This window comes from Sander lucioperca, chromosome 1, assembly GCF_008315115.2.
Source record: "Sander lucioperca isolate FBNREF2018 chromosome 1, SLUC_FBN_1.2, whole genome shotgun sequence".
NCBI lineage: Eukaryota > Metazoa > Chordata > Actinopteri > Perciformes > Percidae > Sander > Sander lucioperca.
The window spans coordinates 24,136,688-24,162,791 of NC_050173.1; the positions used below are offsets into that span (position 1 = coordinate 24,136,688).

Here is a 26,104-nt window from a genome sequence, read left to right on the forward strand (position 1 = left end):
CATTAATAAAACATTACATTTTAACATCAATAAATAATTACATTCATTTTGAAACATTAGCATAATTACCAAAAACAAAGGCCAAAATCAAGATGATGGTGCAGTTCCTCTAGAAGGCCCATGAATTAAGCTGTTAAGAGTTCCTTTAAGCAGGGCAGATAAACAGTAGACCAAGGCTGACAAAAAGATAACTATCAATATGTTCCTGCGCCAGTAAAGCAAAAAGCAAAAGATTGCCACCATCCATTACCTAATTCGACAATTAGCGTCTGATAGGTCAAACCATCACTCTATAAGCAATCCCCACCGGTTCAAATTGGTCTTTCCATGCACAAATTCATCCCAGTATATTTACAATGTGTTTACTTATATAATTTTTAGACCTCTTAACTGGCCTTCTTCTTCTTCACTGCTTTCCAGTTCTCTACTGCAGCGAAGGCTCAATTTCCCCATAGGGATCATTAAAGTCCATATACCCATCTGTCCGTACTTCAAGTCAAGTCAGATTCTATTTATACATCACATGTCATCCCACAGCAGCCTAATGTACCTCAATGATCTTGAAATTATTCCTCTGTGCCTCATATCTCTCTATCCACACCTCGGTTTGTCAATATATTTGTTGTGTTGTTTGGCCTTCAGCCTTGGTGTTTATCAGTGCAAGGTATCAGCAACCAAATCAGCATTTAATCTTGAATCTCCTGAATCTTATTAGTTATGTATATATTATATTGAATTATTATTTATACATTTCAGAAAATATTTACATTTTGCATTCCATAGTATGCATTAGTTGTTATACTGCCACTGTTTGCTACTCAAGACTTTTGCACAACCTTCCTAGACACATAAATTAAATGTCATAATACATTTAACATGGAAGTCTTCTTGCACAGTGTAGAAAAATGTTCAGGCATTAAGCCGATGACCGAATGCATATCTCCCCAAACGTCAACTTTTTGGGAAAAGTAGCAACCCATTGGCTACCCAAAGAGTTTGATAAAACCATGAGCTGTAAAACCTCAAGCCAGAGTGGACCACATAATCCTTGAGTTTGAATCTTAAAATCACTAAAAGTGGGCAACAACTTGCGATGCAGTGATTGTCTCCATATATAGTATGGATTTATATGATAGGAATCCAATGACACCTCCTTGGTGATCGTATAATTGAATCTGTATGGCTAATAAGATTAGGAGAATCCCATTTTGAAATCAGATGTCTCCCCCTCCCTTATTTAAGGAGAGGTTGAGCTAATGCAGTAGAGTCACAGCCACCAGGGGCTTAACCATTCTGTCTAAGAACCAGGGGTGTTTAGGGTGGGCCGCACAATTAATGATGACCCTCACCTGTCAACACCCCTGTCTAGACATTACTCAAAAAGGTCTAGAGTCACTGCTCAGTCTCTATTTCAGTGGTGCATTCAGTGTTTTAGTTTTACTTTTTTCACACCTGCCTCTTCAGCTGAATACCCCTCCCATCACACATGCACTTTCCTGCCTACCACAGAGACCCCCCTCTGCTCCATCCAGCCCTCCCCCTCCTTCTCCACCAGGGACCAAGGAGGTTTTCAGCACTTGCCACGGCAGCTTGCAATGGACAGCATCACAAAGACTCAGTGATCCCTCGCATTGCCCGGACTCTTGACAGAAACCACAGTTGACAGGCAATCACATCTTTCTCAGTATAGGGACATCTAGAGAAGGTGGAAAAGTGAGACCGAGAGAAAGAAAGCAAAAGAGCTTTGTGGACTACCCCGTAAAAATAAATAAGGTTTTGAATCTGCCTAAACAGGCATTTTCATTTACACATCTTGTGTTGCTCTAAAAACAGAATCCGCGCAATGGAAGAAGACATGGATGAGGGGCAGACCCAGAAAGGTAAGAAAGTATTTCTTTGCATGTTTGGGGAGATTTACTTAAGTAAATCTTACATGGGTGTTTTGTCAGTGTGCCAGTGGTGCCTCTGCAGAGACAATTGCACAAATGTTAGCCTTTCCCTTTATGAATAGGAGAGCAGCTGTTTGTGGTAATTCCTTTGTCCATTGAGTGTCAGCACTCCACTGAAGAGAGCACGTCTATGTGTGCTGTTTGGGTAGTCAGAGGGGTGTGAACCGCTTCAGCGAGGGATGCACTGTCTTTGTTTGCTTGATAAGGCTTTCATGCTTGTCGTGATGGCTGAGAGGGAAACACGAAGAGTGAAGAACCAACCCGAGCTTCTACACTCATTAATCCATCAGCTTTTAGGTTCTGTCCTTTGTGTCCAAATACCCAGACGTTGTATCTTGCAGCAGTGTTTTGCGACATTCAGTGTGGATTTGATGCAGGAGCAGGGGTTTTCTTTCGTTTGTTAAAGAGGGGTAGTGTTTGCTCTGTGCAAAGTGGAATTGCTATTTATACTTCACACACCCCCACCACCACCACCACCACTTTTTCTCTGCATGAATGATTCAGTGTATGGTTGGGACCCACAAAAGCAAGACAGTGAGAGTATATTTTTGTTTACAAGTGAACTGCACCATTTTTCAATAAAGATGTTCGCTCTGAAATTACCCCGAAATGATACATGATGCCGAGATGGACAGGATACTGTTATCATGTATTGTAGAACACACCTTTGTCTCTGCCTCCCTTGTCTCACTCCCTCTCAGATTCACTTCATGTGACAGGCATGGCTTCATATGTTTGTTTCTCTTCCCTCCCGCCTCTCCTCCCTGCAACCTCACAGGCACACACACACACACACACACACACATGAAACAGTTGCCATGGCAGTGGCCAAGTGTAGTCATTATCTATTCTCTCTTCACCCACTCTTGCTGATGACATTTCATTAATGCAGGAATAGTTCACTGTGTCTGAGAGTGTGGGAAGAAAAAAGACAAAGAGGTATTAGAGGCAGAGTCAGACTGACAAAAATTGAGTAGAAAACAAAGCAAGGGGAAGAGGGAGCGAGAGTGCAAGGAAGAGAGAGGTTTGGGAGAATATAAGTATAATCATCTACAATAGAGAGAGAATAATGCTGGATTATTTGTTAGTTATATGCACATCCAGTAGTGATTAGTAGAAATTCTATTTCGTTCCCCGTTAATTAAAGGGCTTGACAATATTGCTGCAAGATCATTAATGAGAGCGCTGTTTCCATAACAATTTGTAATGTTTGGCATATGCACCACCAACCTTACAGATTTTTATCTAATACTTCTTGGTCGCCATTACTAGGTGTGTACTCAGGGATTCCTGTTCAAAAAGCAAAATCTGTCAGCCTTGGCCACTAACACAAATGCTCACCCAACTGAAAGATATAGCCATGCAAGCATTTCTGTATGCCATGTCCATTCACTTGGGCCAAGCTCAGGTTTGTAAAGAGTAAGTGCGCACCGATATAATGAAAGTTCTCTTAGCCTAAATTTGGCTTACTGTCAAACCTTTTCTTCTGAATACCTAAAAGATTGTAAAACATGCAAACAGATGGCTATAGACTTATTTTGTTGTTAAGTGCAGCCATAGTTGGTTGGCACAAGCCATTTCAGAGATGCAAAAGAGAATTCTTTTTGCAGATGACTTAATTGTTTTTCTGTCACTTGATAAACTTTGGTTGTTAGAAAGAACGGCTTGGAGCTTATAACTCTAGCAGGGGAAACAGGTTCAGGATCAAATGTAAGATGCATATAGAAAAAAATGAAAATGTCCACTAACCCTGTACATGGCATTTATGGCTGACATTTGTTGTGTAGTACAGCTGTACACCTCCCCACCATTCAAAAAGAGTTTGTTAAAAAGTAAATGACCAACCTGTTACTCAGAAGCTGACATTCAATCTAGTCCAGCTGCCTGACAAATGTATGCAGCCACCAAAGTTACAATGCCTTTATGAATTACTGCCCACAAGTCACCACAAACATAAGGAAAACTTTCAACATTGTCATCATAACTCTTCAGTAGTTTATTCTTTGATGTAACTGTCTGATTTTAAACATTTGTATAATAACATGTATACTAGCGTGGAGATAATGCAAGCTAAGGCCTTACTACAGTAGATGACATGGTGAGATGCATAGACCATTTCTAACTAACCTTTAAAGGTTAATCTGGCAGTTCCTTAAATAGTACTACTATTTAACTCCACTTATACAAGAATACAAAAAATACAAAATACTTTGGGACAAGTAGTTTCGTAAAATCTATTTCTAAATCAATCTCAAAAGATTTTACTGGGTTTAGAAGGTTGTGTATGCTTTCCCTGTGGGGAAAGAAATGAGTGCTATCAGGAGACAGGTCCCCATTTATTACCAGGCTACAATATGATCATGACATAACATTTCAGGAGATGTATTGGTTGATGAAGCATGACACACAATGTAAGATAGATATGTTAGAACAAGGTAGCAGGGCTCACTGGTCACGTAACCATGTGGAACTTGAAAACTGTCAGCTCTTTTCCTGGTTACTGAAGACAACAGATGATTGAAAATGATTGTTCTGATGAAGCGTGATGAACAATAGAGCCACCCTGTCAGGTTTATTTCCATGTCACTTTGATTTCATGCCTATCATTCCAATGCCAATCATTGCTCATTTTTAGGAGAGGTTACAGCCACATTTCTACAATGACACATGACAATAAACAGGCTAATAAAAAAGTGAAGAAAAAAATAAACAAATTATTGCTGTGGTGCTGGCCCAAAGAAAGCTACAGTCCATCAAAGATCAAGACAGACGTTGGGCAGAAACACTCAAGACATTCAAGGGAACATTGCTCACAGCAAAAACTCTCTAAAACACAAGCACTGTAACAATATTTCTGTTTAGCCATGGCAATTTTAAAAGCTTATGAATGTCACGCAACATTGTATACCTATGAGAGGGCCACTGTGCCTTGACATTTATAGGGACTTTTTATTGACAACAGTGTACTATATTTACTATCTATTAGAAATGTACGCCACTGTTAAAAGTCAATTTAATATAATTTTGTTGGTGAAAATACAATTCACTTCACCAAATAAACTGCAAATAGGTACTTCCACCACAGAAAAGGTGTCAATGAGTGCACAAACAGCATGCTAATGCCCTTCTGTCTTTCTCTTCTAAGGCTGCAAATCTCAGATTATGAGTCAGATGCACCAGGTGGGCACTGCTCACTTCAGCTGCTAGCCAAATGTAGCAGTGCACACTATGTACCACAGGGGGCCCATCAGCAATGGGAAGCAAACCAACGCCCTATGGTTGAAAAAGCAGCTTTCACTAATGTGAACTCAGAGCTAAAACGATTGAAGTTTTGTAGAGAAGTTGTGCAAATGAGCATAGGATGAGTACATTATTTTTAAGAATAAACCAAAATCATTCCGGAGATTGTTCACATTAACACAATCAATTGTTGCTGAATGGAAAAACGAGAAAGGCACACCTGTTAACTTTTCCTGAGCCAAGAATCTTCTCTGCAAGGCCCCGTTTGTCCTTCTGTTTGATCAGGCTCTAACTTGACAAGCTGTTACATGATGAGAAACTCATTGATAGCTTTTTTTTTTTTTGTGAATATACATAAAACTCAGCAGAATTTGTCAAATAACATGGCATGAACACAGCAGACACAATGCATAATGATAAGGACAATGCATAATGATGAGGCTGAAACTCTTGAGTTTCGCTGTATTTTGTAATGGCTCACTGAGTTTCATGCACTTTGAAATGAAAGTTCCTGTAATAAATGTCAAATTTGCATTGAGGTTAAGGCACGGTAAAACAAGAGGCTGCTTTGAATAGGTGCTGTTGTTAAACTGATTTGTTGGTACAATTTATTCTTCATTAAACCTGGTCTATTTAGAGGGGATATAATTGATTACTTTTAAAGATATTATTAATTTGTACAACAGTCACAAATGAATTCCTTAATTTCTAGGTAATAGCATATTCAAGAGTTGTTCTGTCATTTATTGGGGTTGGTCATCTTGCTTTAAAGAGCTGCTAACCCTGAAGAATGAAATGGGCATAGACTTCAATTCAGTGTTTGTGTCTCATGATAGCCTGGAAGATGTTTTGCCAAGGCTATACCTCTGACATATCAACTCACAGCACAGTGTCATTGCTCAGTGAGTTCTGGCCAGGCTACAGTACATAACCCTTCTCCTTCCCTGTCGCTCCCTCCCTCTCCCGCTCATTGTTCTGAATCCCAACCTGCCGCCGCCCAGGAGAAGTCAAGGGAGTTTGGAGGGACTAATTGTTCTTATGAAATTTGTTGGAGCTATTAATAGAGAACCTTTGAGGATTTTCTTATTGTTCTCGCAGGAATGACTCCCTAGTCTAGCTTTTTTAGATACAGGATAACAGGTGTTCAAAACATAATGATGCAATTTGACACCATTCCTGAAAAGCCTCACTGGGTCTCAATGATGCTCATCATAATATGATAGTGTAGCCATTCAACCTGCATGATTTTTGTATTGTCCTATTTTAATACCAGGACTACAATATACTGTTTTATATGTTGAGTGATGGTTAGGCCAATAAAAAGGCCTTTCCTATTAAGTAGGCTCATTTCTAAGAAACAAAGATGTTCTAAATATAGTTACTGTATAGTATAAGTAAGTTAAGAAATTTCGATCAAGCTTAAATATTTAGGTTATTCAAAGTAGAGTGTATTTTGGAAACAAATACAAATTGAATGCAACTGTAAAGACTGCTGTCACACTACTGAAGACAGGCTGTTATTGTGTTCTATTGTTTAGGAGCAGTGACTTAAATCCCAACACTCTTTAGTGCTTGCTGCCTATAATGTTGGCGATCAAGACATTTAAGCGGATTTCACCCAGCTGCATGCTTAAAATGTGCAAATTGAAAGTAAAAGAACAACCCTCATCTCTTCTCCCGAGTTGGAGTGAACTAGGCACAGACAAAAGACCCGTCCCTGCTCAGCAGTCACGCAGTCATGTTCAGGGTCTTTCATCTCTCAGTGAAAAAGAAAGAGAGGAAATCAGTGGCACTGAGCTTTCGGACCTGGCCTGTAACGTCCTTTATGCCCAGAGGGGTTATCTGTGTAATGTGTCTCAGTCACTATTGTCCCACTGAATTTGTTGACATACAGTAAGTGGGTCATGGCACTGAAGTACTCGTTCTATTCTCAGATTTTGCGCTGCGGTTGACATGGCAACCATACTGGTTGATTAAACATGCGCAGAGGAGATGGGGGCGCGCGGGAGCTGAAAAAACCTGCCCGCTTCAGGGGAAGGGGGGCTGCGCATTAAATATAGGAAAGCAACGAGACATGTATTCACCCATTACTCTCAGACTGACACAGACACACCATCCCCCACTGAGATCTCTCTCACTCTCTCTCTCCATGTTTCTCTCTCTCTCTAGGACTAGGCATACTGCTACCCCACCCCCATGCAAAACTCCTCTGGTAACATGAAACTAATAACTGCTAGTTGAATGCGCCAAAATGGAGTGTGATTAGATGTCTTGCAGTGTATGTGAAGTCAACATTCGCCAGACATGACATTTTCTTTTCCGTAACCCCCTTTATTTATTTTTGTAAATGTCCTCTTCTAACAGGGCATCTTATTAATTTTCTCTGTGGCTATAACTGCATAACATTTTAAACCTATATTATTCAAAAAGAAAAGATCAATTTTAATTCGGGATGCACCAACAAAGAAAAACATACAATCATTACGGGCCAATATCATCTTTAAAAAGCAATTATTTTGGCGCCCGGATAGCTCAGTTGGTAGAGCGGGCACCCATATATAGAGGCTCCAACTCCAACCTGCGGCCATTGGCTGCATGACATTCCCCATCTCTCTCCCCTTTCATGTCTTCAGCTGGCCTGTCAAATAAAGGCCTAAAAATTCCCCAAAAATTATCTTCATCATCAACCCAATATTACTTTGGTGATTGATACTGAGGTTTACTCCTCGACGCAGCGAGCCCGGGTTCGACTCCGACCTGCGGCCCTTTGCTGCATGTCATTCGCCCTCTCTCTCTCCCCTTTCATGTCTTCTGTTGTCCTATCAAAATAAAGATTGAAAATGCACAAAAAAAATTATCTAAAAAAAAAAAAAAAAAAAAAAGAATACGACAGCAAGACTTTCTTACTTACCCATGTTTTTTGTATATATATATATATATATATATATGTGTGTCAATGTAAGTTTTAGTGTAAAAGGTTATTTACTGACAGTGGTACAGTACGCAGCGCACGTCATACCTGAACTCATTTGAATGCACCGCTGCTAAAAAGGCTACGAAATACTTGGGTCTGCACGTCACAACAGCAATTTATGAGAAAAGACAGAATGAGTCAGAATTACGGCTTTATGAAGATAAATTATGCTTTCAGCTTGATAGAAAGGTCAATGAGTTACTTAAAATGCAATATTGTAATTATTTAAGGTAAATCTGGAAGATCTTTAGTGGCTCTTGAAACTTTTAAATATGCTTAAATATATGTTGCGCCCAGGTAAAAACAAACAAAACAAACAAATACAAGCATAAGTCAACTGATGAACTTAAGTAAAGTTTGAAAAATATCGGGACAAAATTGTAATTATCAATATGAACAAACAATATCTAACTCATTAGCGCCTAAAAGAGGGCAGCATATCATTTGTTAATTAACCCCAACTGTCTCCCGGATGTTAAAAGTCATGTTTTCTTTAAGGACGTCATTTAGCTCTAAGCATTTCTTAAGGACAACCTCATCCCTCATGTGAATGTTGCCTGGGTCAGTGAGAGTGTCTGAGTGTGTGTTTGTGTCCCTTTTGCCTGTCGCATATGACACTGACAGATGGAGAAGAAGTAGGAGGTGGGAGGGGCCTTGGGAGGGGGTCATCCTTTTTCTTTGTATTAGGGAGATGCCTTCTGTTGATTGGACCTCTGTGTTTGAGGTCATGTAACACTTTTTAAAAAAAATCTTTTTAAACAGAAGCTTTTTTGTGTGAAGGATAACATATTTACCCCCCCCCCCCCCCCCCGTCTACTGCAATGCTGTCTCTTTGTTCAAAATTCAATAGACTAATCCTCGTGTTGCCAGATTTGTGTTATTAATTTGATTAAAACTCAGAGGGAAGAATATTCTTAGTTGTTTCGTCCCAGTTAGAGACACATACGGAACTAAAAGCAATTAAATATGAGTGTTACTTTGAAATAAATATCTATTTTTAAAGTCATAAACTTTAGGGATAGCCTCCAGAGTCTAACAATGTAATGTTCTATGTCTGGGAGCAATTTGCCTATTCTACCATTAAAGCAATAACTTATAATATCAAAATACTAGAATAGCTCCATTGTCTCCTGCGGCTGCTTGACCAATACCAAGTAGATAGCATGCATAAGATTCATCATCATTTCCTCTTCTGGTCCATTTAATAAGCTTAAAAGTCAGTTAGGCCAAATTCCCAACTTGACTTGCTGTCGGTCTGTACTTCAAAGACAAGGAGTACTACACCTGTGAGCAAGATCAATTCAAATACTTGCAGTGAATCTTTTATTTTCATCGCAGGTAATTTTGGGATAAGCAGAAAGCATGAATAATGAATGTGAGGGGCTTGTGCTCTGCTGCTCTGTGCCACTTCTAAATTATGGATCAAGCATCCAGTAGCTCTCCGAGGCAGTTTGCACCACTTGCCATTTTTCACTAGCTCCATTTGCAGTCAGTTAGGATCAATGAAGAGTTACAGAGAGGAAATGAGAGGATGTGCTGCTGGTATAAGAGGAGGTTTAGTCTCATGCAGTGATGACATGTATCACAACAGCCAAAGCAATCATAGCACCATAAAGCCCCATTATAGCATGGTCCAGTCATAGTTTTAATATTATACTCAAAATATTTGGGAAACATGCTAGAATGCAAGACTAAAAACAGAGAAGATGATACTGTAGCCTTGGCCGAATGTTACACACTAGAATCCATTTTTTTCTTCTTCTGTTAAACCATGATGTAATATTTACTATTCAGAAGTCATTTAAGTATCATTTAATTCTGCCCTTTAAATAAATACACATCTCTCTTTATTCGATCCGAGGAGTTTCCCTCCACAAAATTAAAAGCAGACAATCAATAAAACATCATTCTTGTTACTCAATAAAGGTCCCATTTACCATGTAACTTCATTTTCAACTGTTTCCATGGAAACCCTTTCTGGCAGTCAAGTCACAAGATGACTTATTTTGTTGTAGCTCGCAAACTAATAACTGTAACTGTAATAGCAGTAATAACATCTGAATATTGACTTGATTGGTGCAGTTGTACATCGGAAAAAAATGGAAAGTACATTTAAAATAAGGAACAATAACATGCCGGCTCCAGCTGGTTTAATCTGTCTGCAGAAATGTAAATAATGCAGAGGTAATACACCTTGATTGAGGCCATGACATACATCATTTATATTACTGCTCATCTCCCTTCATGTAGAGCACAGGCTCCGAACATCTACAGCACCAAATTTAACCAGCATGTCTCAAAGGTGGGTAAAAGGAAAACGACATTAATTTTCTCTAAAATGAAAACCACTTGCTCACCATGCAAGGGTGTAATAACTGCTCCCACGTCAACTTGAGCTTTAATTTTTTATTTTACTTAAGCAAAGAAAAAAAACTATTTTTTGGTTTAAAAACAATTATTAATTGGACAAATTACAACAAATACTGGACCTTTATAAAAAATGTCATGTGTTTCATCAGGGTGCTTCATAAAAACCCAAACAGTTGTGCTCAAATATGACATTGAAGCAAAAAATAACACTGCTGGAACATATGGATTTAATCATCTTAAAAAAGTGACTGTTTTGCTCAGCATTGATATGACTGGACAGTTTGATCGTTTACACTGACTTAAATAGGCACAGTGACCCAGAGCATGGGGGGTCAATCTGACTGCTCTCTCTCATCTTGTCAGAGAACACTATCGCATCAATAAATCCTGTCACTGCCTGCTTCCTGAAACGAAAAGGTAACTCGAGATAATGAGTCTAAGGGAAGGGGTGGCGACAGAATCACTTTCAGTCTGTACTGTGCATTTCTGGCCACAGTTGTTAAGTAGAACATGTTAATTGTCTTATTTCCATGCATAAGTGGCTACATATAGTCATATAGTGATTTCTTTCTAGTGCCGGCGAAATGATCATGATAACAGTACATTCTTTAATCTGAAATATGAGTTAAACCAACTGCTTCAGACTAGAATGCAATGCATCTGAGAGATATTGCATTTTGAAAAAAAGACAATACCAGACACTCCTAACCCTCTGCTGAATGATAGCATGTGCAAACAATTGACATAAATCAACCTTGGATTAAAAGCAACCAATTCCCACAGCTTCTATGGGAGCTGTCCAAAAGTAATCTAGGAAACAACTAACAACTGTGCGAACAAGGAAAGTTGAGGGCAAGTGGTGACATCAAAATTAATGACAACATAAAAATGCAATTCATTGTTTAAAGGTGCTGTAGGTAGGATTGTGAAAATCCAGGATTTAGCCAAAAAATTTGAACATCAACAACTTCTCAGTCCCTCCCCCCTTTCAGGTAAAGCCCAAAACGGTCTCCTAAGCCCCTCCCCCCACAAGGGAGAATTAATTTGTGTGCATGAGCAGTGATTGACACGCAGTTAGCCCCCCCCGGCCCCGATTGGTGCATCTGAACAGGGAGCTGTGGATTTTTGCAAATCATACTACAGGCTGTAGGTGGTGCCAGAGGAGCCGGATATTTTTTTTTAATTACCTGTTTCATGTAGTTCTACTGGAACATAGGGTCAGTTTCAGCAAATATGACAGAAAGTTAGTTTTATAAGTCTTACCTACTGCAGCTTTAATATTAATTATCTTAACAGAGGGATTGATATTTTCCCTTTTGCCTCCTGACTATCGACAATACACTATCCATTGGACTTACATTATTGAATTGAAGTTGTTTCACCACTCACCCAAGAGGGAGCATCAGTTTTACTGGCAGATAGGGAGTCCCAGCCATTTGAAGCTACTGCAGGTTGACAGAGTCACACAAATAAAGGTGTGAATTGGTGTGAAAGCGCCTGGGAGTGGATGTCAGATGGCACCGTCAGTACCTGATAGTCTAAAAGGCACCAAAGGTGAGGTGTCTCCTGAATTTGATCCCTTGTCCCTTGCCAGGTAACGTTCTATTCCTGGGCTGTGAAAGTGGGTGTGATGGAGAAACACCAAGGCAGTGATAATACAGTATGGGAGTGTTGTAAACAGCAAACAGTTACTCTACCCTGTTCCTTTAGATAAAAAGAACCCTAAAGAAAGCCCACCTATCCAGACGTGTACCTCCTGTTTAAAACCATCCACTCAAGCATAAATTGGGCACATTTCCACTTTTGCACGACTGAGCCCAAAAAACATTTTACAACAAACAGAATAAAAGGCGGGACCAGAAGTATGTACAACAGGCCTTGATAACCTAACTCATTTCTTAAAACTGTAGCTGATCTAGGTGGATGAAGCTGAAGTGTGAAAAGCTGCTGAGGTTATTGGGAAATAGTGTATAAATTCTCAGCAAACCTTTCCTGGGAAAAAAAGAGGTTCAAAATAAAGTAGGGAGGCAGAAAAGGCTCTACAGTCTATAGCACCGGATTACATCGGCGAGGATGCAGATAATCTAGGCAAGCCTGAGCGAGGGTCGGAGCTGCAACAAGCGTCTGAGCACTCGGCACAGCCCAGCAGGCAGACCAGCTACTTGGTATTCCATTCAGGTTTGAATCAGTCAGCAGCAGAGAGTTGAGAAGAAGGAGGAGGCGGACGATGAGGAGGGGTATTTGCTCATGCCCCTGCTTTTTTTTACACAGGTGAAGACAGCGACATAATTATAAAAGACATGTTGTTAAAAACATCCTTGGTGAACGATCCTGAAATATTTTATCATCTCTACAGCTGACAATGAAAACTGACTTTGCTGTCATGGAGTCTCCTTTCTGAACGAGGACAGGCATGTCAACACAGATGAATTAAATCACGGGCCATGATAGTGATGTAACTGATCAAGAGGAATTTTCCGTTTCTATGAACATGGGATTATAATTGTGCATTTTACATGCGTGTATTGATTACGACTTCAGACAGCAATGCATATTTAGGAAGCAGCTATCCATTCTACAAACTAATAAAGCTTTAAATGAAGAGGCTTTGTGAAAAATGTGTCTGCGTGGTTAATATACTGCAATGCCCTGCAAGACCCGATAAAGCCTGGTTTTGTTCCATGCTTCCACAGGAAATCAACTCCACTTTGCTTGTTGTTACTCTGACAAATGGCAGACTCAGTACCCCAACACACACACACACACACACACACACACACACACACACACACACACACACACACACACACACACAACAGGGACTCATAAATCTAAGAAATTCATACAGACACACCCGCGCGCACAAGTATTTACAGACTCAGCTTCTCTGTGAGCAATCCGTGTGACAGGAGATTGAAGTTGGAGCCGAGCAGCGATTAGTCACCTTAAGGGCCCCCGGGGACCGGATGTCGGGGAAAGAAGAATGGGGTTAAAGGTCAGGATCACTATGTAAAGCTCAGGTTGAGTTTTTAGTGCTGAATAAAATGTCAGCATCATCTGTAGGGCTAAACAACTGACAGAACGACTATGATGCCCAAACCAAGAATACAAGGGAAAATGTGAAGCCAGATCCCTGCATAGATAGAGGGGAAGTGGCCAATGAATAGCTTACACGATTTTGTGGCTTTGAATGCAATAGTCTGTAGTCCAGCTGTCAAGTTGTTGTATTTTGTTTATTCAGGCATGCAGGGCTGACCCCCAACTGTGGTTTAAACGTTTGAGATTCTCAAAAAGTAAATGGCAGTGTAGTGTATTTGTCCATTGGCAAAGTTTTGTTGAATGATTTTACATTTAGCAAAATAGTAAGAATCCTGTCTTACTTTGTGTTACAGCGCACCACACAAAAATGTCCACCCATCCTGGATTTTCTTTAATAAGTTGAATTGTCCTTTTATGTCTTTTTTGACTAATAGTGAACTTTTTTATCTCTTTGTGTTTCTTTAGGATGCCTTGAATGCTGCATCAAATGCCTGGGTGGGATCCCATACCCATCTCTTATAGCTACCATCTTGCTGTATGCGGGCGTGGCTCTGTTCTGCGGCTGTGGACATGAGGCCCTGTCTGGTACCGTCACCATCCTCCAGAACTACTTTGAGGTGGTGCGGAGCCCTGTGGATGCACTGGACGTCTTCACCATGTGAGTAGGAAAGGATCACACTAGATTGAGTTTTTGTAGGAAACATTATTGACCCTAAATAATTGGCACACCCATAAGGAAAAAAAAAAACACATTAATATATTCTCGTTTACACAGCCTACACTATTTTTCCACAACGCACCAAATCTCCATATTAAGATGTGTTATATTTTCGAGAACAAAGTGTAACATTGTGTTGTTGTGGATGTTTTCAGTGGTTCTCTATTCATTCTCCAGGATTGACATTGTCAAGTACGTGATCTACGGCATTGCTTCGGCTTTCTTCGTCTACGGCATCCTGCTGATGGTGGAGGGCTTCTTCACCAGTGGAGCCATTAAAGATCTGTATGGAGACTTCAAGATCACCACCTGCGGGCGCTGTGTCAGCGCTTGGGTAGGAATAGCCTTTTAGTGCATATGAACAGTCAAATTAAGCTTAGATGTTGGTTGAATTATATCCAATGTTTATTGCTATTATAATAATATCTACTACTAAATGTCAGGTAATTTCCAAGGGAATTACCCTCAAAGGTTGAGTAGGTGAAGGCTTCTGTAGGTCTTTTTTTCAGCCATGGTGGCATTCACCACATATGCTGTGTCCAGCTCTTTTTGTATTGATTTTTAACAACACTGTCAAGAGAAAATAGTAAAATTTAACAGAGTTTATACACCTGGTATAGGCATTGTTATTGGGTTACATCAAATCTTAATCAAATAATATGGATTATTACTTTAGCTAATTTCAAGTCAACTTTACATGTAGAACATGTAGGAATTGAGTAAGCATGACAAATCAGGCAGCAAACACATATTGTAAAGCTTCTGTGCACTAAATGATTTGTTGATTTGCATGTGTGTGTGTGTGTGTAGATTAACTCCAAAAAGAAAATTCCTAAAACACATGCTGTGTCACAGCTGATGTGCTCTACAATCACAATGAAAACATCTATCAAAATAATGTTATTACACCAGCATAACAATTCAAAGTTATGAGTACTCTCGTACGGAGCATATCAGAGAGCCTGCAGCAATCTTAACAAGATTATCTCTGGGATATAATTGTTTAGCAAATCTAAGGCTCCACAGGGAGGCAAAGGAAATGAGCCATGCTGTGGTATTTGTGGTCTTCGGGGTCATTAAGTCTGTATGTACTAATCTATTTTTTTTTTTTTTTTACTTTATTGTAGTACTTTTCTTAGTGTCAAGTGCAAAAAGCATTACATTCTTTATCGTACTACATTTCCCCCCCCCCATATTAACATTCAATAGAAACACCAAGGGGGAACATGGGGAACACATCACACAACAGGGAAGAGAAAAAAAAAAAAAAATAAATAAAAGTAAAAATAATAAAAAACACAGAAAGACAGAAAATAAAACAGCAACAAAACGCACACACACAACAACAACAACAACAACAACAACAACAACAAAAGGGGGCAGCTACATTATGTACTAATCTTGTGCCCACGAAAAATGGCCAAACCAAATTAAGACTGGTTGTCAGAAATGAGCAAGTGGTGGCTTGGGAACACCTTGTAACCTAAAGGGTCACAGGTTTACACCAGAAGATTTGTATCCCTCAAGACCCATGTGCCCTTCCATAACACCCTGCAAAACACAAACACATTCTACAATAGTAGTAGTAGTCGTAGGAGTAGTAGTGCATCAGTCTAATTTGAAATAATTTAACTTGAAAATAGATAAAGTTCAATCTTACATAAATTACAGTAAAGCTGTTGATCAACACCAGTGCCTAAATGTGATCTGTGTTTCTCTGTTGCTATTGCAGTTCATCATGCTGACATACATCTTCATGCTGGCTTGGCTCGGAGTGACTGCTTTCACCTCCCTCCCAGTCTTTATTTATTTCAACATCTGGAATATTTGCCAAAATGCTACCGTGCTGGAGGGGGCCACACTCTGCCTGGACCCACGCCAGTATGGTAAGGTTGGATAGTCTCCATTGCTTCACCCCCCCCACCCCCCACTGTTCAGATCGCTATGCCCCCACTACTGAACACCTCTCTTATCTATGTTGTACTAAATCTAAATTGCTGCTTTTATCTTAGCTTCTTGGAAAGGCTGTTCTTTCCCAACTCATCTAGCAGACTATACATTTTTTTTTAGCAAGTTTAGTTCCTAGTTTGTTTCTATAAAAATCTCTTCTGGGTGGATAATGCAACTATTAAGGCTATGGATAACTGATGGTCAGTAAAATTATATTTTGGCATATAACAGACTCATCTTCTACTGCACAGGAATTTAATAATCTATGATACTTTTAATACTTAATTAGTTGTATTACATTATTTTGCATCTAAGGAAATTAATCAAATGAAATAAGCCACTTTTGAGACTAAATACATACCAATACCATACCAATTGTATGGTGATGTTCAGTGTTGTTATATTTACAATATATTGGATCAACTGTTACTCCGCAAATAGACTCGCTTTGCCAGACCTTTCTCCACAGCACTGTGGAGGAGGGTCTGCTAGTCCACACAGCATTCCGGGATGGGAGAAAAACGTGCTCTGGTTTATTGGCATTTCTTTAAACCAGTCACAATCGTCTTGGGCGGCGTTAAGTACCGGGCAGAGCCACGCTGCTGCAAAATAGCCTCGGGAAGGAACTTGTTTTGGTGGAACATGTGTACGTTCAAAAGTTGTTTTAGTCGTGCAACAGAAAACTCAGATTGGACAGATAATCTAGCTAGCTGTCTGGGTTTACCCAGCAATTAACCATAGTCCTCATAAATCGACAGGAGTTTAAAATTCCAACACAAAGAAAGCAGAAGGTAACGGACATCCGGAATTTCCATCGGCAATGGAGCAATCCCGGAAGTGGAACATTGTGGATCTAGACTACTCCGCAAATAGTCTGACTGAATGGATTTATACTGTTGAGATAAAGCCTGCCATTGGCTGCCTATTTCAGCCGGCATTCTCCTTCCCTTCCCTTCCCTTCCTTCTATCTATTTTGCAAGAACACCGTCGCTGCCTGGGCTTGGCGCCACCCAAAAAAATTGTGATTGGTTTAAAGAAATACAAACAAGCCAGAACGTCTTTTCTGCTATCCCAAAATGTTAACTCCCAGTCAGACTTTTCTCTAGCTCTGATACAGGGCTGTGGAGATAGGACTGGCAATGCAAGACTACCCCTCAAATGACTGTCCTGATAACTTTAATGATCCAGAATAACATTACATTAAGCTGGGTTAAAGCTAAAGTCCATCATATCAGTAGCTTATATGGCTGGCTCATTATTTTTTAATTAGTGCCACATCTTTCAGTCCATTAGCCACCGGCAACCACTAAAACAGCCTCTGTGTCAACAACCATTTCAGCTGCCACCATCATATTAAATGCCTATGTTTTGCCTGTGTGTGACATTGTGTACATTAAGTCTGTATTATAATGGTTTAACTGTATATTTGAACCTTTTGCCAATAGTTGCACTTTGTTGTTGCCTGTTCTTTGTCTACATTTTGTAGCACACTACTGTCAATACATGATGCATTAATTATTAATTTTAGGTATTGTGCCAATTGCTGAGGCGAAAACAGTGTGTGCTGGATCAGAGAAATTCTACAAGATGTGTGAATCCAATGAGGTAAGGTCAAAGTAGGCTGTCTGAACAATGTTACTAATTACTGTAGATTACATACACTCATAATGTTGCCAATATGTGCATGCTGAATGTTTTCAATGTAAGAATAATTATATATATATATATATATATATATATATATATATATATTGTGAGCAGTTAGCCAGTTTAAATGTCAACAACAGCTGGACAGTTGTCATTCAAAAGATCCCAGGCTGCTCACAACCAGCCACAATGACACACCAATTACTCACACTACTTCAACCACAAAACTACTGTCTAGATTCCCTTAAATAGTTAAAGACATTTCAGTTCCAGAGAGCTGTAAATAATCCTTTATCACCTTACAGTGTGATGGAACATGATATAGTTACTTAAAGTATCGCATGCATTACTCCTGTGAATAAAGTCAACAATCTGAGTAAGACCATGTAAACAGTATTGGCTGACTGGGAATATTGCTTACATGCAAAATTCAAAAAGGAACTTTAAAGCACAACATTCTGTATCTAACTGAACACTTTCACAAATGTTGAATGATAAACTTGTTCATAATCAAATGTGATTGTGAATGTAAAACAGAATGAACTGAATGTTTACAAGTGTATTTTCAAGCAGGATTTTCACTGGCACAGATGTCCACTAATGCTTGAAGAGTAATATGTGCTGTGATTTGTTTTGGCTACAGCTGGACATGACATTCCACCTGTTCATCTGTGCCCTCGCTGGAGCAGGAGCTGCTGTTATTGCTATGGTGAGACACCAATACAACTTGCACCTCTCTCTCAAGGGATGGAACATCGAAACATTACTCAAAACATAACTAAAAGTCTTTCAAATCAACCACAAAACAGAAGAACACACTGTGGCATGTGTTTTTCAAAAGCAGATTCCACAGATGCCGCTTATGCTTGTTGGGAGTTTTTTTTTTACTAATGCAGTTATTTTGGTATGGTATTTTTTTGTGTTTTCAAATAATTTCTGCAGTGGTAAGAGTTTACTGTGTTTTTAAAAAAAAAAAAGGTAATTGTAGGTAAATAATGTAGCTGGGAAAATAGCTGTGTTTTGTTATGCCTCACGGCACGGCGTGTACCAGACACGATTATGTCAGTTTTTTTCGTGGTGCTCAGCACGAAATGAGAATGGGAAGCATAATGGGAAGCATCTGTACGGAGGATGGGTTTAGAAGAATGGGGAAATGACACGTCACTCGCAGGGACACGACCCGCGGTCTGTGGGTGCTCAGCACAGAATGGGAAGCATGTATACGGAGGTTGGGTTTAGGAAAAGAAGAACGGGGAAAGGACACGCCACACACCGACACGACCTGCGGTCTCTGGGGGACATACAACAACAACGGGATGGTTGTGTTTAGGAAAAGAAGAACGGGGAAAGGAACTGTCAACCGTCAACAACAGGGAAATAAAAAGCCACACGCGGGACGCGATCCCTGGTCTCCGGGGTGAAAGTCCTGTGTACTGTGCCCAGATCCACCACCCGAACCAACCTTCCTCACGAAATATGCATCCCATTTAAATACATTACATAAAAATTCGTGCTCACCACCACGAAAAAAACAACATAATCGTGTCCTGTACGCGAATCAATAGATTACATAACGTGACCATTTCACGAACTGCCGTGAGACCGGGTTGGCCTGTGTTGTGTGTTGCCTGTGAGAGAATAGCTATAGATGGGAGAGAAGGCATTTTGGCGCAGTGAAAAAGACAGGGTTTGTCTCCCTCCCTCTTTCGGAGGCGCCAGGCATGTCATGCCGTTGTCATGGAAACAGGGAGAAGAAAGGCTCTGAGGTTGTTGCAAACATCACTCAGTAATTTGTGAGGAGCCATTTTCTGAGAAACAGAAAGTGTTTGCTATACAGGGATGACGGTGCAAATTGTGGCAGGACTCTTTTCCGCACATACTGTTTTTTTTCCCAGCTGATGACGGAGAAAATTCATCACAACAGATACACTGATGCATCCCAATAATGAGCTGCCCTCAAAACAGCTTCAAAGCCCACAACTCAATCGGTGCGGAAAAAAGAAAAGTCAGTGTTTAAATCCCAGTGGCCTAATTGGTCTTTCTGCATATCAGACACAAAGAGCGGTGCAGCTATGAAACTGTCGTCCGTTGTGCAAAGAGAAGCTGTGTTACAACCTCAGTCATTAAAGCACAATACATTCATTATATTCTTAGCTGCCATGGTAACAAGTCCAAAACAAGATTTAGCATTATGCTGCCACCTGCTGGATCATTGGAAATGTTCTCCTTAATTTAAAGGGCCAGTCAAACAAGCTTTAGTCTATTCATTGCATTTTAAATGAACAATACAAGTAATCTAAGTTGTTAATTTGCATCCACAAATAACAATACAACTGAGAAATTATGTCTACATTATATTCTAATAAGATGGTATGATATAATATGTTTTCACAATTAAATTTAACTGAGCAAATGTGAGCAAAAAGCATAGAAGGCAGATCTTTTGAGATATTTTTATATTGGCTTTGCATTGGTGTCACGCATCATAATTTTCATCATCTCACAGATCCACTACTTAATGGTGCTGTCTGCCAACTGGGCCTACGTGAAGGATGCCTGCCGGATGCAGAAATATGAGGACATCAAGTCTAAGGAGGAGCAGGAGCTTCATGACATCCACTCCACTCGCTCCAAGGAGCGTCTCAACGCCTACACATAAAGACCTGAGGCATGGCCCTGCCACTCCGGCCTCTCTCTCTCTCTCTCTCTCTCTCTCTCTGTCTCTTCTGTCTTTCTATCTGTCCGTCTCTACCATCCCCTCCCGAGGGGGGGGGCGGATGGCGCCTAGGGCCCTCGCCACTGCTGATGTCACTGGTGCGTCATATGACAGTGTGCTCTGGGGGGGAGGGGACGTCATACAAACCTCCTCAGTCACAAACAGCATTTCAGATGAAAAAAAGCCCCTTTACCTCTTTCATGGATGGTGTTATGATTATCATTATGGCAGTTATATTATTCTTGATACAAGCTGTTTAGTGCTAATAGTAGTTTTAGTGTATTTTGTAGAATCAGAAGTAGCAGTAGTATTTCAGTTTTTTTTTTTTTTTTTTACTTTGAATAATTTGCATATAGTTGTTTTATTTTTTAATTTAATGCTACGTGTCATGTTGCTCTCATGCATAATTTATTTTTTGCTGATTTCTGAGGGGTTCAACAGGGGCTTAAAAGGGTTTTCAAGCACATTTCTCGTGTTGTGTGTCTGGAGATTTCATGTTCAAAAATGATGTACTGTATGTGAATGGGTGGTTAGTTAAAAAAAAATATATTTTAAATCTCACAACACAACCACGAAGCATCACAAGCCTTTGTCATACCAGTGTTCCCAGGGATTAAAACCACTTTCACATGAAAGTAATTCAATCTGTTTTTCTATTTGAAGTTATACAATAGCAAGACAACACAATAATAGATACCAAATCAGTAGAGTAAAACAAATATTTGCTAGATGTGCCAAGCCTGTTTAACAGGAAACAATGACTTTGAGAAATCTCAAAGATGCGATTAGTCAATTAAAGATAAATTATGGGTTATTTTATGATAAACCTGCCAATTAAATGTATTTTAGGACTGTGAATGACTTCATCTGTCACGAGCCACAAAAGCACATGCAAACATACTTTCATATCCCCCTTTTTTAATTTCTTAAAAGTGGAACTTTATAAATATAAAACTCCTGTTTTTGCAGAACTCTGCACTGTATATACTGATATATGAAAGCATACCTATATGTTAAGCACTAACATTTAAGGACAATTAATGTGAGAAGAGAAGATGTCACCGTGGGTCAGTCCACTCTGCATCTATCTGTCCCAATCAAAAAGAAACCCTGACAGTTGTTGGTGTAATGGCACTCCTTGGTGAATTATCAGATGTGAGAAAAGTGTGTATCACAGTAATTTTGTTCACGGGTCATGACAGTAACTTTATTGCTTACACATCCTGATGCGATACCACTACAACAGGTGGCCTGTCAGTTCATTGCCTGGCAAAAAATTGTTTTTGCCGGTGTTCCTAAAAGATAGTTTCATGCACTTATTTGACCATTTCTGTGCTCTCTCTAGATGTAAGCGCATTGGTGTTCAACTCAAAGTTGGATAACTGTACTGTTAGTAACGATTGTGAATTTAGATGTTTTTTGTGGCATGGACATGCATTAATATAGTCTTATCGACTCAAAAGTTACTTTATTTCACTTCTTTATTTTTACACTTTTGACTGTCTTGCTGGATCAACCCTTTGTTTATATGTGCAGTACTAAACCTTTCACGCTTTCCGCGTTATGCTACTGATATTAGAGACTGTAGTCTTTGAGTTGTGTCTATTTAGTTTGTGATGAGCTCTCAACCATGTCTTAAAACTAATACTTGTACCAACATTGCTTACTCTGTAATGATCTGAAAAAATGCTTTCATCTTTCTCCTCGTATTAGTCTTTTGTACTTTCACTACGAATGCTTAGTAGCAGCTTTAAATTGAATATGTTTTGTACATTCATGTGCCAACAGCTTGAAGTGGCTTATTTGACCTGTATGATCAAATTTGCTTGCATTAATAAAATTCACTTGTGTACTTGTTAATAAATACTTTTTGTGTCTTGTGTTCAATTTGTTTAGGTTAAAATTACTTAGTAGTCCCGCTGGTAGTATTAAAAAGGATTTGTAATAACTACCATATGAGCCAATATATCACTGTTATTAACTGTCAGGTGAGTCGTGAAATATGGTCAGGAGGGATTCCATTTTCGATAGATGGATTACTATTTTAAGAGAAGGGAAATGAGGTTTATCACAAGGAAATACTCAGTAGAACCTCATACCAATAGATGTCTCCCTTTCCTCTTAGTCGTTCCAAATAAAGAGTTGGCAGCCAAAAGTTGAGACTAAACAGTCTTATATCTGCATGAGTAAGATTATGAAGCACTCTCAAACACTATTATATCATTTATATTGATACAGAAAGCATATGGTCATTTTACAATTTACCTGATACAGTATATGTGAAAAATAATTCACTTTTTCACTTCTTTCTTTTTTAGATACAAGGTTACAAACAATTCATGAATGATGTTTTGTACTGCGAGTCAGAAAGTCAATAAAAGCACAAGGATCAATAGTGGTAACAAGTAGAAAACAATGATCCAACCTGTCTATTTAAATCTACGTTGATTATAGGGCTGTACATAATGTACTATGTCTGTCATCACTGTACATTTAGCTAAAAAAGTGTATGAACAGATTCCATGCAATGTCCACAAATTAAACTTGGGTCTAAGAGTCTAGTCTAGTTGATTTGATTTTGGCTAACTATGCTGTAGCCAAGGCTAAAGAAAATAAATGAAGATAAGAGGCCAAGCTGTATTCGTAAAGTCACAGAATTAGTGTGAATGAAAATATAAATGATAGGAATGATGCCACTCGCTATGCCATCAAGATGGAGGAGTGTCTACTGGAGGAAGTTTGCACTCTTTGAGTGCCTTTTAGTTTACATGTGCATTTACTCTTTAGGGTAATGCTTTAATTGTGAGAAACGTGATGTAACATATGCAATGCAATTTCTATCAACATAACAAATGCTAGGTAGAAAATAATCTCACATGTACTGACACATTCAAACCAACCCTTTAAAAATGAGCTGTTGTGTGCCTATTCTAAACCAACATGTGCAAAAAAAATACATGAATGGGAAACACTACTGTGGACCTGTCATCGGCAGGCAGGCAGATTGAGTGTGGCCCCCTATCCTAAGCCACTGTTCCACCCAGTCAGATAATAAATCACATCCAAGATTACACTTTCCACCCTAGTGCCAGACAGAACTCATTCACACATGTTACATATGGCCTCCAGCTCAATAATACATTTACATTTAAGGAATGTGTTGAGTCAGAGGGACTTATGTCAGAATGCAAAAGAAAAGAAAATCTATACAGTATATATAACCAAACAGGGTTGAACCAAGCTGTACATAGTGTGATATTAAAAGTGTTCCAATGGGTCTAACAATGAATTTGACATAGGTTAGGGAATGAACATTAGTGAGTTAAATTTAAAAAAAGCAATGGTAAGATTGGGAACAGAATGGATTAACAAAGGCGTGGCTGGATCACCTGACGGGAAACCTCTCCAGAATTAGCCGATTAGCGCCATGTCCAAATGACTGGTCCTGCCCCGTCGCCTTTTGTAGCTTGCGTGACCCTGTCAAACCCAAGAAATCCCCCACTAATCCACCACCCTCCCCCACACTGTCAATCTGACAGGTGAGCTGTACTGTAATTGAATCCTCAGCCTGTTTACCATTGCCTCCTATGGACATTGGAAGCTCTTTTCATTATTCTCCATTTGTTTTTGTTTTTTTTTTAAGACTAATTCTTCAGGCTCTCACTGAATCTGGATGTCTTTTTTCATGATCTCTTCTCAATGTGAGAACTGTGGGTGCATTTGGTGAAACCATGCGTCGACTTCTCTATGTGCATGTATTCCTATGCTGCCTCAGTATGGCTCATCCCTTCTGTCCATCCCAGTGCACCTGTGGCTTCCATGGTCGTAGCGATGGAGCAGGAACCAGGTAAATTGTGATCTCGTTTACACACACTTGCAATTTGAAAAAATTTGAATCAAAGAAAATGTCATGACATATGTTAAAAATTGTCAGAAGTTTGCCTAATTATGTCACCTTTTCTTTGCCTTTACCTACAAAATAAATGCTAGGTAAAAAGAATCCTTTTACAGCCTGTGTAATCATCTTTCTCAGATGCTTATTTAAGAATGATGACCCATTTGAATGAGCACAACATCAAGGTGTGTGATCCGTGTTAAATCGACAGAAAGTAACGAGGACACGCTTCATTTACATATTTAATGAGGAGCAAAAAGCTAAAAACTTTTCAGCCATCCCGTGTTCATCGGAATGTGAAAAGAAATGTTTTGAGTGTGACCCCATTTGGATGAGCAACAATTAGCTTTGTAGCTGTAGCTTTAAAGTCAGTATCTAAAGTATACATATAATGTGAAAATAAAGGTACAAAATGCACCGTACAATACAATTTGTACAGGTTGTACTGAACTGTATTGACCTAATGCACAATTCCTGGCATTGTACAAATCCATTTATCCCTGACAAAGACCTAATGACCACCTGTATAATTAGTCTTATTAGTGCTGAACCCTATTCCATAATGCATCCCTCTCCTTGCAGTCAAACTTGGGTGACAAAGAAAATAAAATGTTAGTTCATAATGTTGAATCTAACATAAAGGAGAGAAAAGGTAAAATAGCAGTATATAAACAAACACTATTCCAAATACCATAGGCTGGTTTAGTTTCTATATATGAATTTGCAATAACAAGTTAGACAACAGTGAGACGTTTTTTTGGCAGTTGTAAAACTGCCAAAAAAGGTGACTGTGGAATTCCTGAACTACTAAAGATTATATTATATTAGGTGTATTAGCACATATTCTGGTACTGAACTATTGACACTATCAACATAGCCAAGAAAAGCTAAAAGTAATAGTTAGTAATCATGTAATACTAATCAAACTCTTTGATTGAAAGCTATTAAATGATTATCTTGTCCATTGGTCTTTATCCGTGACTAGAATAGATTCCAGATATTCCACCTGCTGCAGTGAAAGTCCATCCACATGATAACTCGCCATTTATTATGATAGTGATTAGCTCTAACCTTGCCACCTGGGAAGTGCTTTAGATGTACTACATGTCATGTCAAAAAAGTTACAACATGGAGACTGGATGGATGAATAAATGAATGACACAAACTTGCTGACAGGTCGTTATTTTAATTTATTTAAATACTCAACTGCTGTTTCATTGGAAAATAGTTGGAAATTGGAAAAAGTGTTACATTTGGCCTTTGTGTTGTTATCTGGTCATAGGATATGTTCAAACCATTTAACTCATCTTTTATTCTCAGATCTGTGGTCTGCAATGATCCAGACATGTCTGATATCCCTGTCAACGTCCCTGTGGATACGGTCAAACTTCGTATTGAGAAAACCATGGTACGGCGAATCCCAACAGAAGCTTTTTACTACCTGGTGGACCTACGGTACCTGTGGATTACTTACAATTCCATAAGCTCAGTGGATAGTGCAAGTTTCTACAACCTCAAAGTGCTCCACGAGCTGAGGCTGGATGGAAATATGATCTCAATGTTCCCTTGGGAGTCTCTGAAAGAGATGCCCAGGCTGAAGACACTG

General features: G+C 39.3%; 2 protein-coding genes across 2 annotated transcripts in view; both read left to right on the forward strand.

The window, feature by feature from the left end:
* Positions 1–1,537: 1,537 nt before the first annotated feature.
* On the forward strand, positions 1,538–22,469 carry gpm6aa (glycoprotein M6Aa). The gene is made up of 7 exons (XM_031303740.2): positions 1,538–1,880; positions 14,038–14,230; positions 14,468–14,624; positions 16,023–16,176; positions 17,769–17,845; positions 18,531–18,596; positions 20,394–22,469. The coding sequence occupies exons 1-7, from the start codon at positions 1,844–1,846 to the stop codon at positions 20,544–20,546; spliced, it is 837 nt and encodes a 278-aa protein (XP_031159600.1). The 5' UTR covers positions 1,538–1,843; the 3' UTR covers positions 20,547–22,469.
* Positions 22,470–24,334: 1,865 nt separating this feature from the next.
* Positions 24,335–26,104, forward strand: part of lrit3a (info leucine-rich repeat, immunoglobulin-like and transmembrane domains 3a) — a 6,572-nt gene continuing 4,802 nt past the window's right edge. The window contains exons 1-2 of the mRNA XM_031303758.2: positions 24,335–24,450; positions 25,819–26,104. The exon at positions 25,819–26,104 is cut by the window's right edge and continues 181 nt beyond it. Coding sequence (XP_031159618.1) covers positions 24,335–24,450; positions 25,819–26,104 — 402 coding nt within the window. The remainder of the gene's footprint in view (positions 24,451–25,818) is intronic.

What these genes read in the sequence shown, in the direction of transcription:
- gpm6aa (XM_031303740.2), top strand. Translation starts at nt 1,844, where the DNA reads ATGGAAGAAGACATGGATGAGGGGCAGACCCAGAAAG. An exon ending in GGCGCTGTGTCAGCGCTTGG is followed by an intron (nt 14,625 to 16,022) that starts GTAGGAATAGCC and finishes TTGCTATTGCAG; the next exon opens with TTCATCATGCTGACATACAT. An exon ending in GAGCTGCTGTTATTGCTATG is followed by an intron (nt 18,597 to 20,393) that starts GTGAGACACCAA and finishes ATCATCTCACAG; the next exon opens with ATCCACTACTTAATGGTGCT.